The following is a 12,518-nucleotide window of genomic DNA, read 5'->3' on the forward strand; positions in this document are numbered from 1 at the left end:
GTCTCCTTTTCACAGGCTGCAGGTTTGTAGTTCCCATTGTTTTTGGTGTCTGTCCCCAGGGGCTAAGGTTGGTTCAGTGGGTTGTGTAGGCTTCCTCGTGGAGGGTACTAGTGCCTGTGTTCTGGTGGATGAGGCTGGATCTTGTCTTTCTGGTGGGCAGGTCCACGTCTGGTGGTGTGTTCTGGGGTGTCTGTGGCCTTATTATGATTTTAGGCAGCCTCTGTGCTAATGGATGGGGTTGTGTTCCTCTCTTGCTAGTTGTTTGGCATAGGGGGTCCAGCACTGGAGCTTGCTGGTCGTTGAGTGGAGCTGGGTCTTGGCATTGAGATGGAGATGTCTGGGAGATTTTCACCATTTGATATTACGTGGAGCTGGGAGGTCTCTTGTGGACCAGTGTCCTGAACTGAACTTGACTCTCCCACCTCAGTGGCACAGCCCTGACGCCTGGGTGGAACACCAACAGCCTGTCCTCCACACAGCTCAGAATAAAAGGGAGAGAAAAAAGAAAGAAAGAAGAAGATAAAATAAAATTATTAAAATAAAAATAATTATTAAAAAAAATTTTTAAGTAATTAAAAAAAAACAAAAAAAACCCCAGACAGGCAGAACCCTAGGATAAATGGTAAAAGCAAAGCTATACAGACAAAAATCATACACAGAAGCATACACATACACACTCACAAAGAGAGAAAAAGGGAAATATATATATATTTGCGCCCAAAGTCCTTCTCCTCAATTTGGGATGATTCGTTGTCTATTCAGGTATTTCACAGATGCATCAAGTTGATTGCAGAGATTTAATCTGCTGCTCCTGAGGCTGCTGGGAGAAATTTCCCTTTCTCTTCTTTATTTGCACAGCTCCCGGGAGTTCAGCTTTGGATTAGGACCCGCCTCTGTGTGTAGGTCACCTGAGGGCATCTGTTCTTCGCTCCGACAGGACTGGGTTAACAGAGCAGCTGATTCGGGGGCTCTGGCTCACTCAGGTCAAGGCTAGGGACAGGTACGGATGCGGGGCGAGCCTGCAGCGGCAGAGGCCAGCATGACATTGCACCAGCCTGAGGCACGCCGTGCGTTCTCCCAGGGAAATTGTCCCTGGATCACGGGACCCTGGCAGTGGCAGGCTGCACAGGCTCCTGGGAGGGAAGGTGTGGGTAGTGACCTGTGTTTGCACACAGGCCTCTTGGTGGCTGCAGTAGCAGCCTTAGCATCTCATGCCCGTCTCTGGGGTCCATGCTGATACCCGCGACTTGCGCCTGTCTCTGGAGCTCCTTTAAGCGGCGCTGTTAATTCCCTCTCCTCGCGCACCAGGAAACAGAGGCAAGCAAAAGTGTCTTCTCTCTTCAGCAGCTCCAGACTTTTTCCCGGACTCCCTCCCGGCTAGCTGTGGCTCACTAACCCCCTGCAGGCTGTGTTCTCGCTGCCAACCCCAGTCCTCTCCCTGGGATCCGACCGAAGTCCGAGCCTCAGCTCCCAGCCCCGCCCGCCCCGGCGGGTGAGCACACAAGCCTCTCGGGCTGGTGAGTGCTGGTCGGCACCGATCCTCTGTGCGGGAATCTCTCCGCTTTGCCCTCCTTACCCCTGTGGCTGCGCTCTCCTCTGCGGCTCCAAAGCTTCCCCCCTCCACCACCTGCAGTCTCTGCCCACGAAGGGTCTTCCTAGTGTGTGGAAACCTTTCCTCCTTCACAGCTCCCTCCCACTGGTGCAGGTCCCGTCCCTATTCTTTGTGTTTTTTCTTTTTTCTTTTACCCTACCGAGGTATATGGGGAGTTTCTTGCCTTTTGGGAGATCTGAGGTCTTCTGCCAGCGTTCCGTAGGTGTTCTGTAAGAGTTGTTCCACATGTAGATGTATTTCTGATGTATTTGTAGGGAGGAAGGTGATCTCCACGTCTTACTCTTCCACCATCTTGCAGCTCCTGCAGGACCTGCATTTTTAAAAGGTATTTTCACTGTGTATAGAATTCTGTCTTTACAGGGTTTTTTTCCTGTTCTTTAAAGATGTTGATACACTGGCTTGCATTGTTTCTGGAGAGAAGTCTACTATGATTCTTTGTTCCTCTGTATGTAATAATCATTTTTTCTTCTGGATTCTTTTAAGATTTTTATCACTGAACCAATGGATGCTAATGGATGGGGTTGTGTTTCTGTCTTGATAGTTGTTTGGCATAGGGTGTCCAGCACTGTAGCTTTCTGGTCGTTTTTTGTGTGTTTCTGTTTGGATAGTTTCCACTGGGAGTGTCTTCCAGTTTGTTAATCTTCTCTTCTACAATGTCTAATTTCCTGTCAATCCTATCCAGTATAATTTTCATCTCAGATGTTGTAATTCTCATCTCTAGAAGTCCAATTTGAGTCTTTTTTTTGTATCTTCTGTATCCTTATTTAATGCTTATCTTTGCTCAGTCTGTTCTCTAACTTCTTTTCTTTTATATTGGAGTGTAATTGCTTTACACTGTTGTGTTAGTTTATTCTCTAACTTCTTGAATGAACATATGGTGTATAATTATAACTTTTAATGTCCTTAATCTTATTATCTGTGTTATTTCTGGGTCAGTTTGGTTGATTTTTCTCTTCATTATGGGTCCTGTTTTCTTCTTTGCATGCCTGGTTATTTTTTATTGACTGTTGGACGTGGTGAATTTTATCCTCTTGGGTGCTGCATATTTTAATATGCCTGTAAGTATTCTTGAACTTTGTTTTGGGACGTAGTTAGGTTACTTAACGATAGTTTTTGGTCTTGTTTTTAAGCTTTTTAGGCAAGACTAGTATAGCATTTAGTCTAGGATTAATTTTTCTTTGTTACCAAGGTAAAACTTTTCTGAGTATTCTGTCCAAATCCTTGTAAAATGTGTGGTTTTCTCCTATGATTTTTGGGAACAGGAATTGTTTCTGGTCCTGTGTGACACACAGACACTGTTTCCTTCAATTTTTTCAGGTATGTTTTTCCCTGGCCTCAGGTAGTTTCCTCACATTCACGTGATGATTCGTACTCAGATGAACACTTGGCACTGTTCTCTTTCTTTGTAGCTCTTTCCTCTTTCACACACTAAGCTATGAACTCCAGCCTCTTTGGCCTCCTCAGACTATCAGCTCATCTCTTCAAGTGAGGAAGACCTCTGGGCTCTGCCTGGGCTCCTCTTCTTTGTACCGTGACCTGAAAATTATCTCCGGACAGTAAGCTAGGGCAGATGTAGGCCCTCGTTTGGGATCATTGTCCTTCATTGCCGAAAGTCCAGTGTCTTGAAGACTGTTGTTTTATATATTCTGTGCTTTTTTGGTTGCTTCAGGTGGGAAGGTAAATCTGATCCATGTTACTCCATCTTGGCCAGAAGCAGAAGTCCTCTCAGAATACAACTTCTACATTTCATTCTCATTTCTGCCTTGGGGAAATTAAGTGGATCTGGCCTTATCTTTTCACTTCATTATCCTCCTTTTCAGAGCTTTGCAAGTAGTTCTTCTAGGAAATGAATTCAATATTTATTGTCTTCCATGTGCTATTGCTATATATTAGTTGCCAGAATGAATAGGCTTGGTCCCTGCACCAGATGGGCTTCAGGTCTAGTGAGGGAGGCAGACAAGATTCTTGTTGCTATAGTTAAAAGTAACACACGTTTTGAAATATCTAAGATACTACCGTAACGTAGAGTGACGTACATTGTGTTAAACACGGTAAATAAGCAAGCATTAGAATTAATGGCCTTTTGCTGACATTTGTAAATTCTGTCTCCTAACTATGACCAGATTGTCCACCCTTTTCCTGGACATCTGTGATCCTCCCGTTGAAGGGGAAGGATTGTATCTGGGGTCTTGGTTCCCCATTCTCCTGGATTTGTCTCCTTTCCATATGACCTTTTCTTTCTACCTGAGCTCTGGTCTGTTGTTAGATCTGATTTCATTTTTCTCTTTTACGTTCTCTAGTATAAGAGTGGTAAAAACTGAAATATAAAAAATTAATTGTTTTTTCTCTAGGTGGATGAGTTTTTCAGTGAGTTTGTGTGTTTTCAAAAGTAAAATTTAATTGGTTGTTGGAAAGGGAAGGGAAGGTTAAGGGTAGCAGAAGACCACAATTGTAATTCATGAATTTCACCTGCATTTTCCCAAAGGAACTCTAGATGATGAATGAGGTCAGCTATCCTTTGATTTGTTCGGGTTAAGTTGAGGGTTGCTAGTGTCATCTAATAATCCTCCTCTTTCTGTGACTGAGCAGTAGGAAGATGTGAGTAATTCCAGTGTCTGCTGATTGGGTCAGGTGTGTAGAGCATTGCCTGAAAAGTGAAAGCTTGATCAAGCTAGCCAGAGCTCCTGGGATGGGATTTTTCTTTTATCCTAGTCAGCCGTTCTGCCCAGAACCTTTCTTGGAAAGATAGCCTCTGTTTAGGTAACTGTTAGCCCATGTGATCTATCTGGTGTTTGTGGAAGCTCTGAATATTCCTGCTCTCCTCAAGGAGCTCATTGATGTAATTTCAGACACTGTATCCTCACTCAAGAGAACATGCTGTCTTGCTCTGTGTGGCATCTTACAAGACGCGCTGCTGTGTCAGTTTTTAAGCTTCTGGCTCCAGATGTCTCTAGCAGACCTACTTTTTCTCAGATGCTTGGCCGGCTTACATGTATGAATAACCTTTCTGTCCTGCAGTGGCTGTGAGAAGCTCTGAGCGTTTGAGAGTTAACCAGCACTTACTGAGCAAGCCGTCTGTGTGGCACTGATTGTACTATTTACAGAGATTGTACAAGAGATTCTGTCGACCTCAGAGGTACTTACAGCACAGGGGGAAATAATATAGGTGAATTCAGTGGCCCATTTAGGAGGACCACAAAGGAAAATTAAAAGATAAGCAAAACAGTTAGTGTTTTGAGTTCTGTTTCTTCAGACTTGTCTGTTGGGAATGGTGGCTTGAGTGACCAAGCAGCTGGAATCCCACCAGCTGCTTATGGACATGTTCTATTTTGAGATCAACTTTGTGGTTTGGGAAGGATGTATAATCACTTTCAACAAATGCCTATTGAGCATGCAAAGTATCATGGTAGGCACAGGGCATACCGTGACTATAAAATTATATCCTCAGCTCCTAAGGAACTGTGCACATTTGGAAAGGCAGGACATATTTAAGATTTTTAAAATCTTAATAATATATAAGGTCTTCATAAAAGAAAAGCATAGTCGTCAACATTTAGTAGAAATATAGACTAAACTACTAACCCCTCTGGGTGGTGGGGCTGTGGCGGGAAAGAGGAAGGCTCTTCATTTCTTACTATATACATTTCTATATATATAGTAAGAAATTTTTACCAAGTGCTAATGCTGCCTTTTTGGTGTTATTTCTTTATCGGTTAAAAAAGTGATAGAGACTAGTAGATTATACACATAATGTTAACCTTGAATATCTCTGGGTGATAGAATTATGAATGATTTATATTTTCTTTATTATATCTATTGTACACATTTTCTATAATGGATATATATTATTTTAAAAATAGAGAAGAAAGTAGTTGAAAACCAAAACTCAAAAGCACCTACAATAATTATTATAGCTGCATTTCAATGTGATTACCATATTTTGGATATAATATACGAGCTTTCCCGTTTTTGTCTCCTCACTCACCACATCTCTATTAAGGTTGTTCTATTATTATTAATACTATTATTGTTGTTGTTATTATTAAATAAAAAGGTGAAACAAGGGCATTTACTCTTGCTTCTGTCCCTTGTCGTTTTGGGTGAGTTAGCCTAGAAGCAGAAGGAATCCAGCTATTAGCTATTCAGCTGTACTGTGAAGGCTGCTTAGAAAAATTTTAACTATGCTGATCGGGTTACAGTTATATCTGTCATTGTGGGCTGTGATCTCTTGTTTTAAAATATCCTAAGAATACTTTCTATATCTTTATATTTAGTTCTGTTGGAGAAGGCAAATAGATTATCCCATCTCCCCATCTGGTGCAGTGAAGAAAACTCATCTGCTTGGCTTACTTTGTATGAGAGAGAATTGAAATTTCCAACTTATTTGTAATTTAGGTTAAGTAGTTAAATACTATCTTGTCCAATTCTTTTGTTCCAGGAATCCATATCCCCTTATAATTATAAACATAATTACTTTGAAAGTAATAGTGTTCTGTATTATTTAAAGAAGTCAAAGATTGAAGAGGAGATGTCATTTCTAAATTGAGGTTTTTTTTCCCTTATAGCATGTGTTTGATGATCTCAGTGGCTCAGTATCCTTGTCCTGGGTTGGAGATACCACTGGGGTAAGTAATGTTTTGAGTCTGTTGATTCAACCTAACAAGGAGATGGTGTAGATTTGGGGAGTTTAAGCGCTAAGTGTTTTACCTTCTGAAATTGTCTCCAACCTCAATCGTAGAAAATGCATGTTTGCTGGACAGACTTTCAGAAAGTTGTGGTCGATTTTGTTTTGCTTTAGAACTAGGAACATCTTGTGACCACCTTCTTCCATAATAGGAAGATAAACAGCTTTTTGGTCCTTGGTGGCTGCTTGGCATCAAGATGAGCAAGAAGAAGAAAGAGGAAAGAGAGTGCTATGTGTGAAAAGGGAGACTTACAGTACTAGGGAAAACTTCTGTGTGGAAGCGGAAAACTGCACATTGCACATCTTGGCATTTTTCCTCCAAACTGTATTGTTCCGGTGTCATTTCCCACAGTTAATGTTGAAGGATTGTAGCGCCCATGGGCTTATCGCTGTTAGCTCCATCTTTTGTCCCTTCCCCTACCACAGAGGAGGTACTGCCGGGATCGGGGGAATGGGAGAGTCAATAAGCTCCCCCTTATCCATCCTACTGTGTAGCCCATCTCCTAGTAGGAGGGATGCTGAGGATTCATTGGCCTCAAGTCTTGAATCAGGGCTTGGCATTACCTGTGTCGGTCATTACCCTGCCTGACAACGTCAGGGACCATAGCTCATGCCCCTGTAGTATTCCAGAAATGTGTGCATCAGAGCACTGAGGCACGTGATGGCTGTATCAAGAGCTGAAAGAAATATAATTTTGGCACTGAAGAGTAAGTTATAAATTAATTCTTAAGTTCCTGGTAGAATTTCTTCAAGCAGGTCTCGTTTTCTTCTAAAATTTGAGTTGTTCCCTGTTTCCCATGATTTATCCATTTATCTAAGACAGTTGCTGTCTCCAAGATTTGTTATATGGCTATTTGAGACTCCCTAGCCTCTTGTTCTAATCTTTCACAATCTTACTTTCATGCATATTTTTCTCTAGAAAAATGCTTATTTAAAAAATTGATTTCATGGAGAGCTAACGGCCGGGGGAAGAAGAAAAGGACCGATGTGACATAGTGACTTCTGTTAGAGCATCCACCCTATTCTAGCCTCTGTAAGCAGAGAGATGATTCTTGCTTGAGAATATCTTGCAATAATGTGAATACAGAATAGTTAAATCCTTCCTTTACTGTAATGTGGAGTTGATCAGCTCTGTCTCACTGCTTCAAGTGTAGGCGATGAGACCATCTCAACAAAATGAGTGGAGATTTTGAATCATTGTAAGCCCTAATCACTTGGTCCTTCTTGGTTTTCAGATATAGTATTGCAATGTAGGCTACTACGAAGCAGGGCTCCTGGCAATCGTTCAGATGGTCAGTTGTTGCAAGCATGTAATTGGACTATGTTTCTTACCGCATGCTTTTGTCTCTCCAGATCATTCTCGTCTTGACTACATTCCATGTACCACTGGTAATTATGACTTTCGGACAGTCCAAGCTATATCGAAGGTGAGATGCCTAGCATATGATTGGGGCATCTGACTGAGTAATGCATTGTGAATGTAAGTTCTCTGTTTTTCTAGACATGATGGGATCCAACAGTTGATTTAAAAGATCTTCTGGCCATCTTAAATTTTCACCGGACTGTCACACTCAGCACACTTTTTAATATCTATCTACTTAGCAACCTGAAGAAGTATGAAAAGGGATCTAGTTCCAAGGAAATTAGGTTGACCTGACTGAGTGGCAGAACAGTAAAGGAAGATGAAGGAAGTGTCTATAGGGGTGTATGCATATTAATTTAAATGGATATTTGTGGGGAGGTAGCTTAGTGTTTAACCATCTTTCTATTTATTATGAGCAAAAAATGGTTTTTGTACCCCTGAAGTTATAATACTTACTGTATCTTCCAAGTGAATTTTTTTTTTTTTTTTTTTTTTTGGCCATGCCGCACAGCTTGCAGAATCTTAGTTCCCCGACCAGTGATCAGGCCCAGGCCGCCACAGTGAGAGCGTGGAATCCTAACCACTGGACTTCCAGGGAATTCCCCCAAGTGAATTTTTTTTTATCTAACATTTTAAGCCCCAAACATTGTTTTTAGATCAGGAGGAGGTTCTCAGATCAGACCTACTAAAGTACCTGGTAATGATTGTGGTAATGTATGTTCTGGAACCATAGTCTGTACTGTGACATTCACAAAACTTTAGAATTATCTTCTCAAAGGTACAGCTTGGGGGCTTCCCTGGTGGTGCAGTGGTTAAGAATCTACCTGCCAGTGCTGGGGACATGGGTTCAAGCCCTGGTCTGGGAAGATCTCTCATGCAGTGGAGCAGCTAAGCCTGTGCGCCACAACTACTGAGCCTGCTCTCTAGAGCCCGCAAGCCACAACTACTGAGCCCGCGTGCTGCAACTACTGAAGCCCGTGTGCCTGGAGTCCATGCTCCGCAACAAGAGAAGCCACCACAATGAGAAGCCCACGCACTGCAATGAAGAGTAGCCCCTGCTCGCCGCAACTAGAGAAAGCCCACACGCAGCAATGAAGACCGAACACAGCCAAAAATAAAAAAATAATTAATTACATTTTTAAAAAAAGTATAGTTTGGTTAAAGAGTAGGGTTCTTTTCCTTACCCATAAAATTCAAAACCAGCTAATATCCAGAAGTTGTTGATTGTCTTCCCAATCATTTGTTTCTATCCCATTTTTCCCCTAGAGACCTAAAGAAATTTGACATTTCAGCAGATGACACAGAAATTACCCTCAGGGCCAAAGGATCTCCCAGGAGCCTTCATACTTTCTCAGGGTTCTTTTTTGATTGTTGGTCTTGGCCAAGGTGGGAGTGAAACTCTGAGATAGATCAGCCCAACCTCCCTTCCCCAATAGGTGACCCTTGACTGCTGCTCCTGAGCCTGGAGATGGTGCTCTCTGCCCTTTAACACAGTGACTTTAGCTTAAAAATAGGCCAAGAAGGAATTGCCATCTTGGAATTGTTGTACGCTCCATGAAGGCAGGTTCTTGACTAACTTGGGGTTCTCTAGCAACTAGCTGAATGTCTGACACATAGCAGGCAGGCAGTACATATTAATTGAATGAATGAATGGCTTGCCTTCTCTAATAATTCTTAGACTAATAATATTTTTGATTTGTTTGATAAAGATTGACAATGTATTATAGAATCCTAGTTCTAGAAGGGCTATAATTTATAGGTGACTTTGTTTATTAAGTTAGAACAGTAGTTGAACCATCTCAGACATATGAAAAGTATCCTGTTTTAGAAGGGAAAAAATGCATTAAAATTTTTGTAACTTTAATAACTCTTTCCATTTTTAAAAAACATTTGCTGTTGTAAAATCTTTATGATACAGTTTTTCTTACCAATGCACCTTTCATTTAAAAAAAAGCAGGGCTTCCCTGGTGGCGCAGTGGTTGAGAATCCACCTGCCAATGCAGGGGACACAGGTTCCAGCCCTGGTCCGGGAAGATCCCACATGCCGCGGAGCAACTAAGCCCCTGTGCCACAACTACTGAGCCCACGCACCACAACTACTGAAGCCCGTGCACCTAGAGCCTGTGCTCTGCAACAAGAGAAGCCCCCGCAACAAGAAGCCCGCACAAATGAAGACCCAACACAGCCAAAAATAAAATAAATAAATTTTTTTTAAAAAGCAATGTAACCATATTATAAAACATTTGGAAATTTTAAAAGAAAGAAAAAATTCACCCTAAAGTCAAGTAATCTTATTTACAGTTTATTATCTTGATTTTTCCCCTATAATGTTATACCATATGGCTAGATAGTCTAGGAAGCAACATGGTATAGTGTAAAGTTGCCGAATTTTATTGGCATATAGGCCTGGGATTGGATCTCAGCATTGTCATTTGTGAGCAGAATGAACTTGGGCAAGTCATTTAACCTTCCTGAGTCTTTTTGGACATCTGTAAAGGAAAGATGATAATAGCGGCCACCTTAGAGCTGCTGCGAGTTACACTTTGCGGTACCTGGCACGGAGTAAGAACTTGGTGCTCTTAGCTGCTACCGTGCCAACGGCCAGATATGGTATGTAGCCAGCATGTACTGGCACTGTGGTAGAGTTTTTTAAATGAATTGAAAGCCTTCCGAACCAGTTGATAAAAAGTGCCTGACAGCAGGTGCCTCCGTGGCTTCTACAGATGCACACCCCCCTTCCCCGCCAACATGCAGGTGTTAGTAACGCTTGGCGTTGCAAACTATAACCATTCTGATTGGTCAGTGCTCGTACCATGATACTTATCATATTCCCTCTGCTAGTAACCCATCATTTTTGTTAGATAGAAAGAATTTATTTAATCATTATTCTCTTGGACAGTTAAGTCGTAGCTAATTTTTTCACTATTGTTAATGCCGCTGTAATCAATATCACACATATATGTCACAGAAGATGCCTATTTCCAGTTTATGTTTTGGTAGCAAATGAAAACCTCCTCTCTGATTGATCTCTACATGTTTTGAAGCCTTTATAAACTCCTTCTCGTGGTTGAATTATCTCCTAAATCTGTTGCTTCAGCCATTTTTATGCTTGCCTTCTGAATTCACTCTTTAGTCTCTATAGTGCTCTTTAATCCTGTGGCTAGAACTGGACCTGACAGACCTGCGTCATACCCGTGGGGAGTGAAATGTGTTTTCATGACTTCTTTTCCTATTCTTTTGATTTTCAGTGTTGTGCTTACTTTGAGACAAAACCAAACCAAACAAAATGGTATCACTATGTTACTGTTTAAATACCTACCACCATCTGACTCAGCCCTTTTCCATCCTATATTTGTCTAGTCTTGTGAGAAACCACTAACATGCAGTTTACCAGAGAGTAATCCTATTTGTTTCTGGTATACTATCATGTTACTAAGGTTCTTTTTCTTCATTTTGCACAGCGGGTTGTTTGTTTGTTTGGTTGGTTTTACAAAGGTCATTTTGAATATTAATTACTTCCTCCCTGCTGTGAAGTGAAAACTCTTCCAGAGTTTAGGTGGAAACTGTAAATATTCCTGTTGCCTCTCCAGTTGGGCTGGCCTGGCCTGGTCTGAAGTGACTCATGTTGTTGGACACACCAGCCAAGAGGCACATGTTGCTTCAGAAATGGGAAAGGGAGGGAGCAGTTTGATCGAAATGAGTCCTGAATATGCTGAGCTTGCCTAACTGAGGAATAAACTAAAAGCCTGTTGAAACTACTCTGAAGATTCTTCTGTTTTTCACAGCTTTAATGATTGTATTATTTATTGGATTATCTTTCTCTGCTACATCTTATGTACTCAGAGGTTCATTTGGGATTCAAATAGAAGGCAGCTGATCGCATGCCACCTGCCTTGAGTAGTACTGCATGGAGGCGCACACAAGGAGAAGGAAGTTGTCTCTATTAGCTGTGCAGAGTTGGAGCATACTTCAGTCGTCAGGTTGTGAAAGAGGATTGTTGAAAGATTTGGGAAATAAAGTCCCTAGACATTAGTGTTTGGGTAGAATTGAATAATATATTAATATCTTCAATTAAAAGGAATCATGTTTGAATAGTATAAAGTTTGATTCTCTGTTAAGTAATATTAATTCATATAATAGATTATAAAGTACATTTGCCTCTCACTTGCAAATATGAAGTTAAAAAGGAAATAACTAGCTACAGTTAAGATGATAATTTGATTTTTGGCAACTAAAAGATGTTTTGCACCTTTTTGTTTTATGGCGCCTTGAGTCTAACCTTTCATTGTAAGATTAGCTACTTAGTAAAGCACATGTAAGCATTATGTACAGCAAAATTCTGTACCAAATTACCAGAAAACTGCTGGGCTATTTTATTTGTGATTTCTATTTCCTGTTGAGAGTTGTTCAGATTTTGGAAATTAATAAGGGAATCTCTGAGAGATTTCACATTAAATTTTATTCCATAGTCAACGTAAGTTTTTCAGGATGTTACTTGAGGTTTTAAAAAAAAGGATAACTTGGGCTTCCCTGGTGGCGCAGTGGTGAGGGTCCGCCTGCCGATGCAGGGGACACGGGTTTGTGCCCCGGTCCGGGAAGATCCCACGTGCCGCGGAGCGGCTGGGCCCGTGGGCCATGGCCGCTGAGCCTGCGCGTCCGGAGCCTGTGCTCCGCAACGGGAGAGGCCACAACACTGAGAGGCCTGCGTACTGCAAAAAAAAAACCAAAAGGATAACTTAAAGATATAGAACAGATATTAAAGCAAAGTTCAGTAAACCAACTTCTCCGAGGCATGTCGTTATGACAACTTTTTTTTTTTTTTTTTTTTTGCGTTACGCGGGCCCCTCACTGTTGTGGCC

General features: G+C 41.5%; 1 protein-coding gene across 1 annotated transcript in view; it reads left to right on the forward strand.

Moving 5' to 3' along the window:
* Positions 1-6,177: 6,177 nt before the first annotated feature.
* The window catches only part of SORT1 (sortilin 1), a 45,009-nt gene continuing 38,668 nt past the window's right edge, over positions 6,178-12,518 (forward strand). The window contains exons 1-2 of the mRNA XM_024742073.1: positions 6,178-6,237; positions 7,650-7,723. Of these exons, the coding sequence (XP_024597841.1) occupies positions 7,692-7,723 (32 nt within the window). The 5' untranslated portion in view covers positions 6,178-6,237; positions 7,650-7,691. The remainder of the gene's footprint in view (positions 6,238-7,649; positions 7,724-12,518) is intronic.

Source organism: Neophocaena asiaeorientalis, unplaced genomic scaffold (genome assembly GCF_003031525.2).
Source record: "Neophocaena asiaeorientalis asiaeorientalis breed wild unplaced genomic scaffold, Neophocaena_asiaeorientalis_V1.1 scaffold35, whole genome shotgun sequence".
In the NCBI taxonomy this organism is placed as follows: domain Eukaryota; kingdom Metazoa; phylum Chordata; class Mammalia; order Artiodactyla; family Phocoenidae; genus Neophocaena; species Neophocaena asiaeorientalis.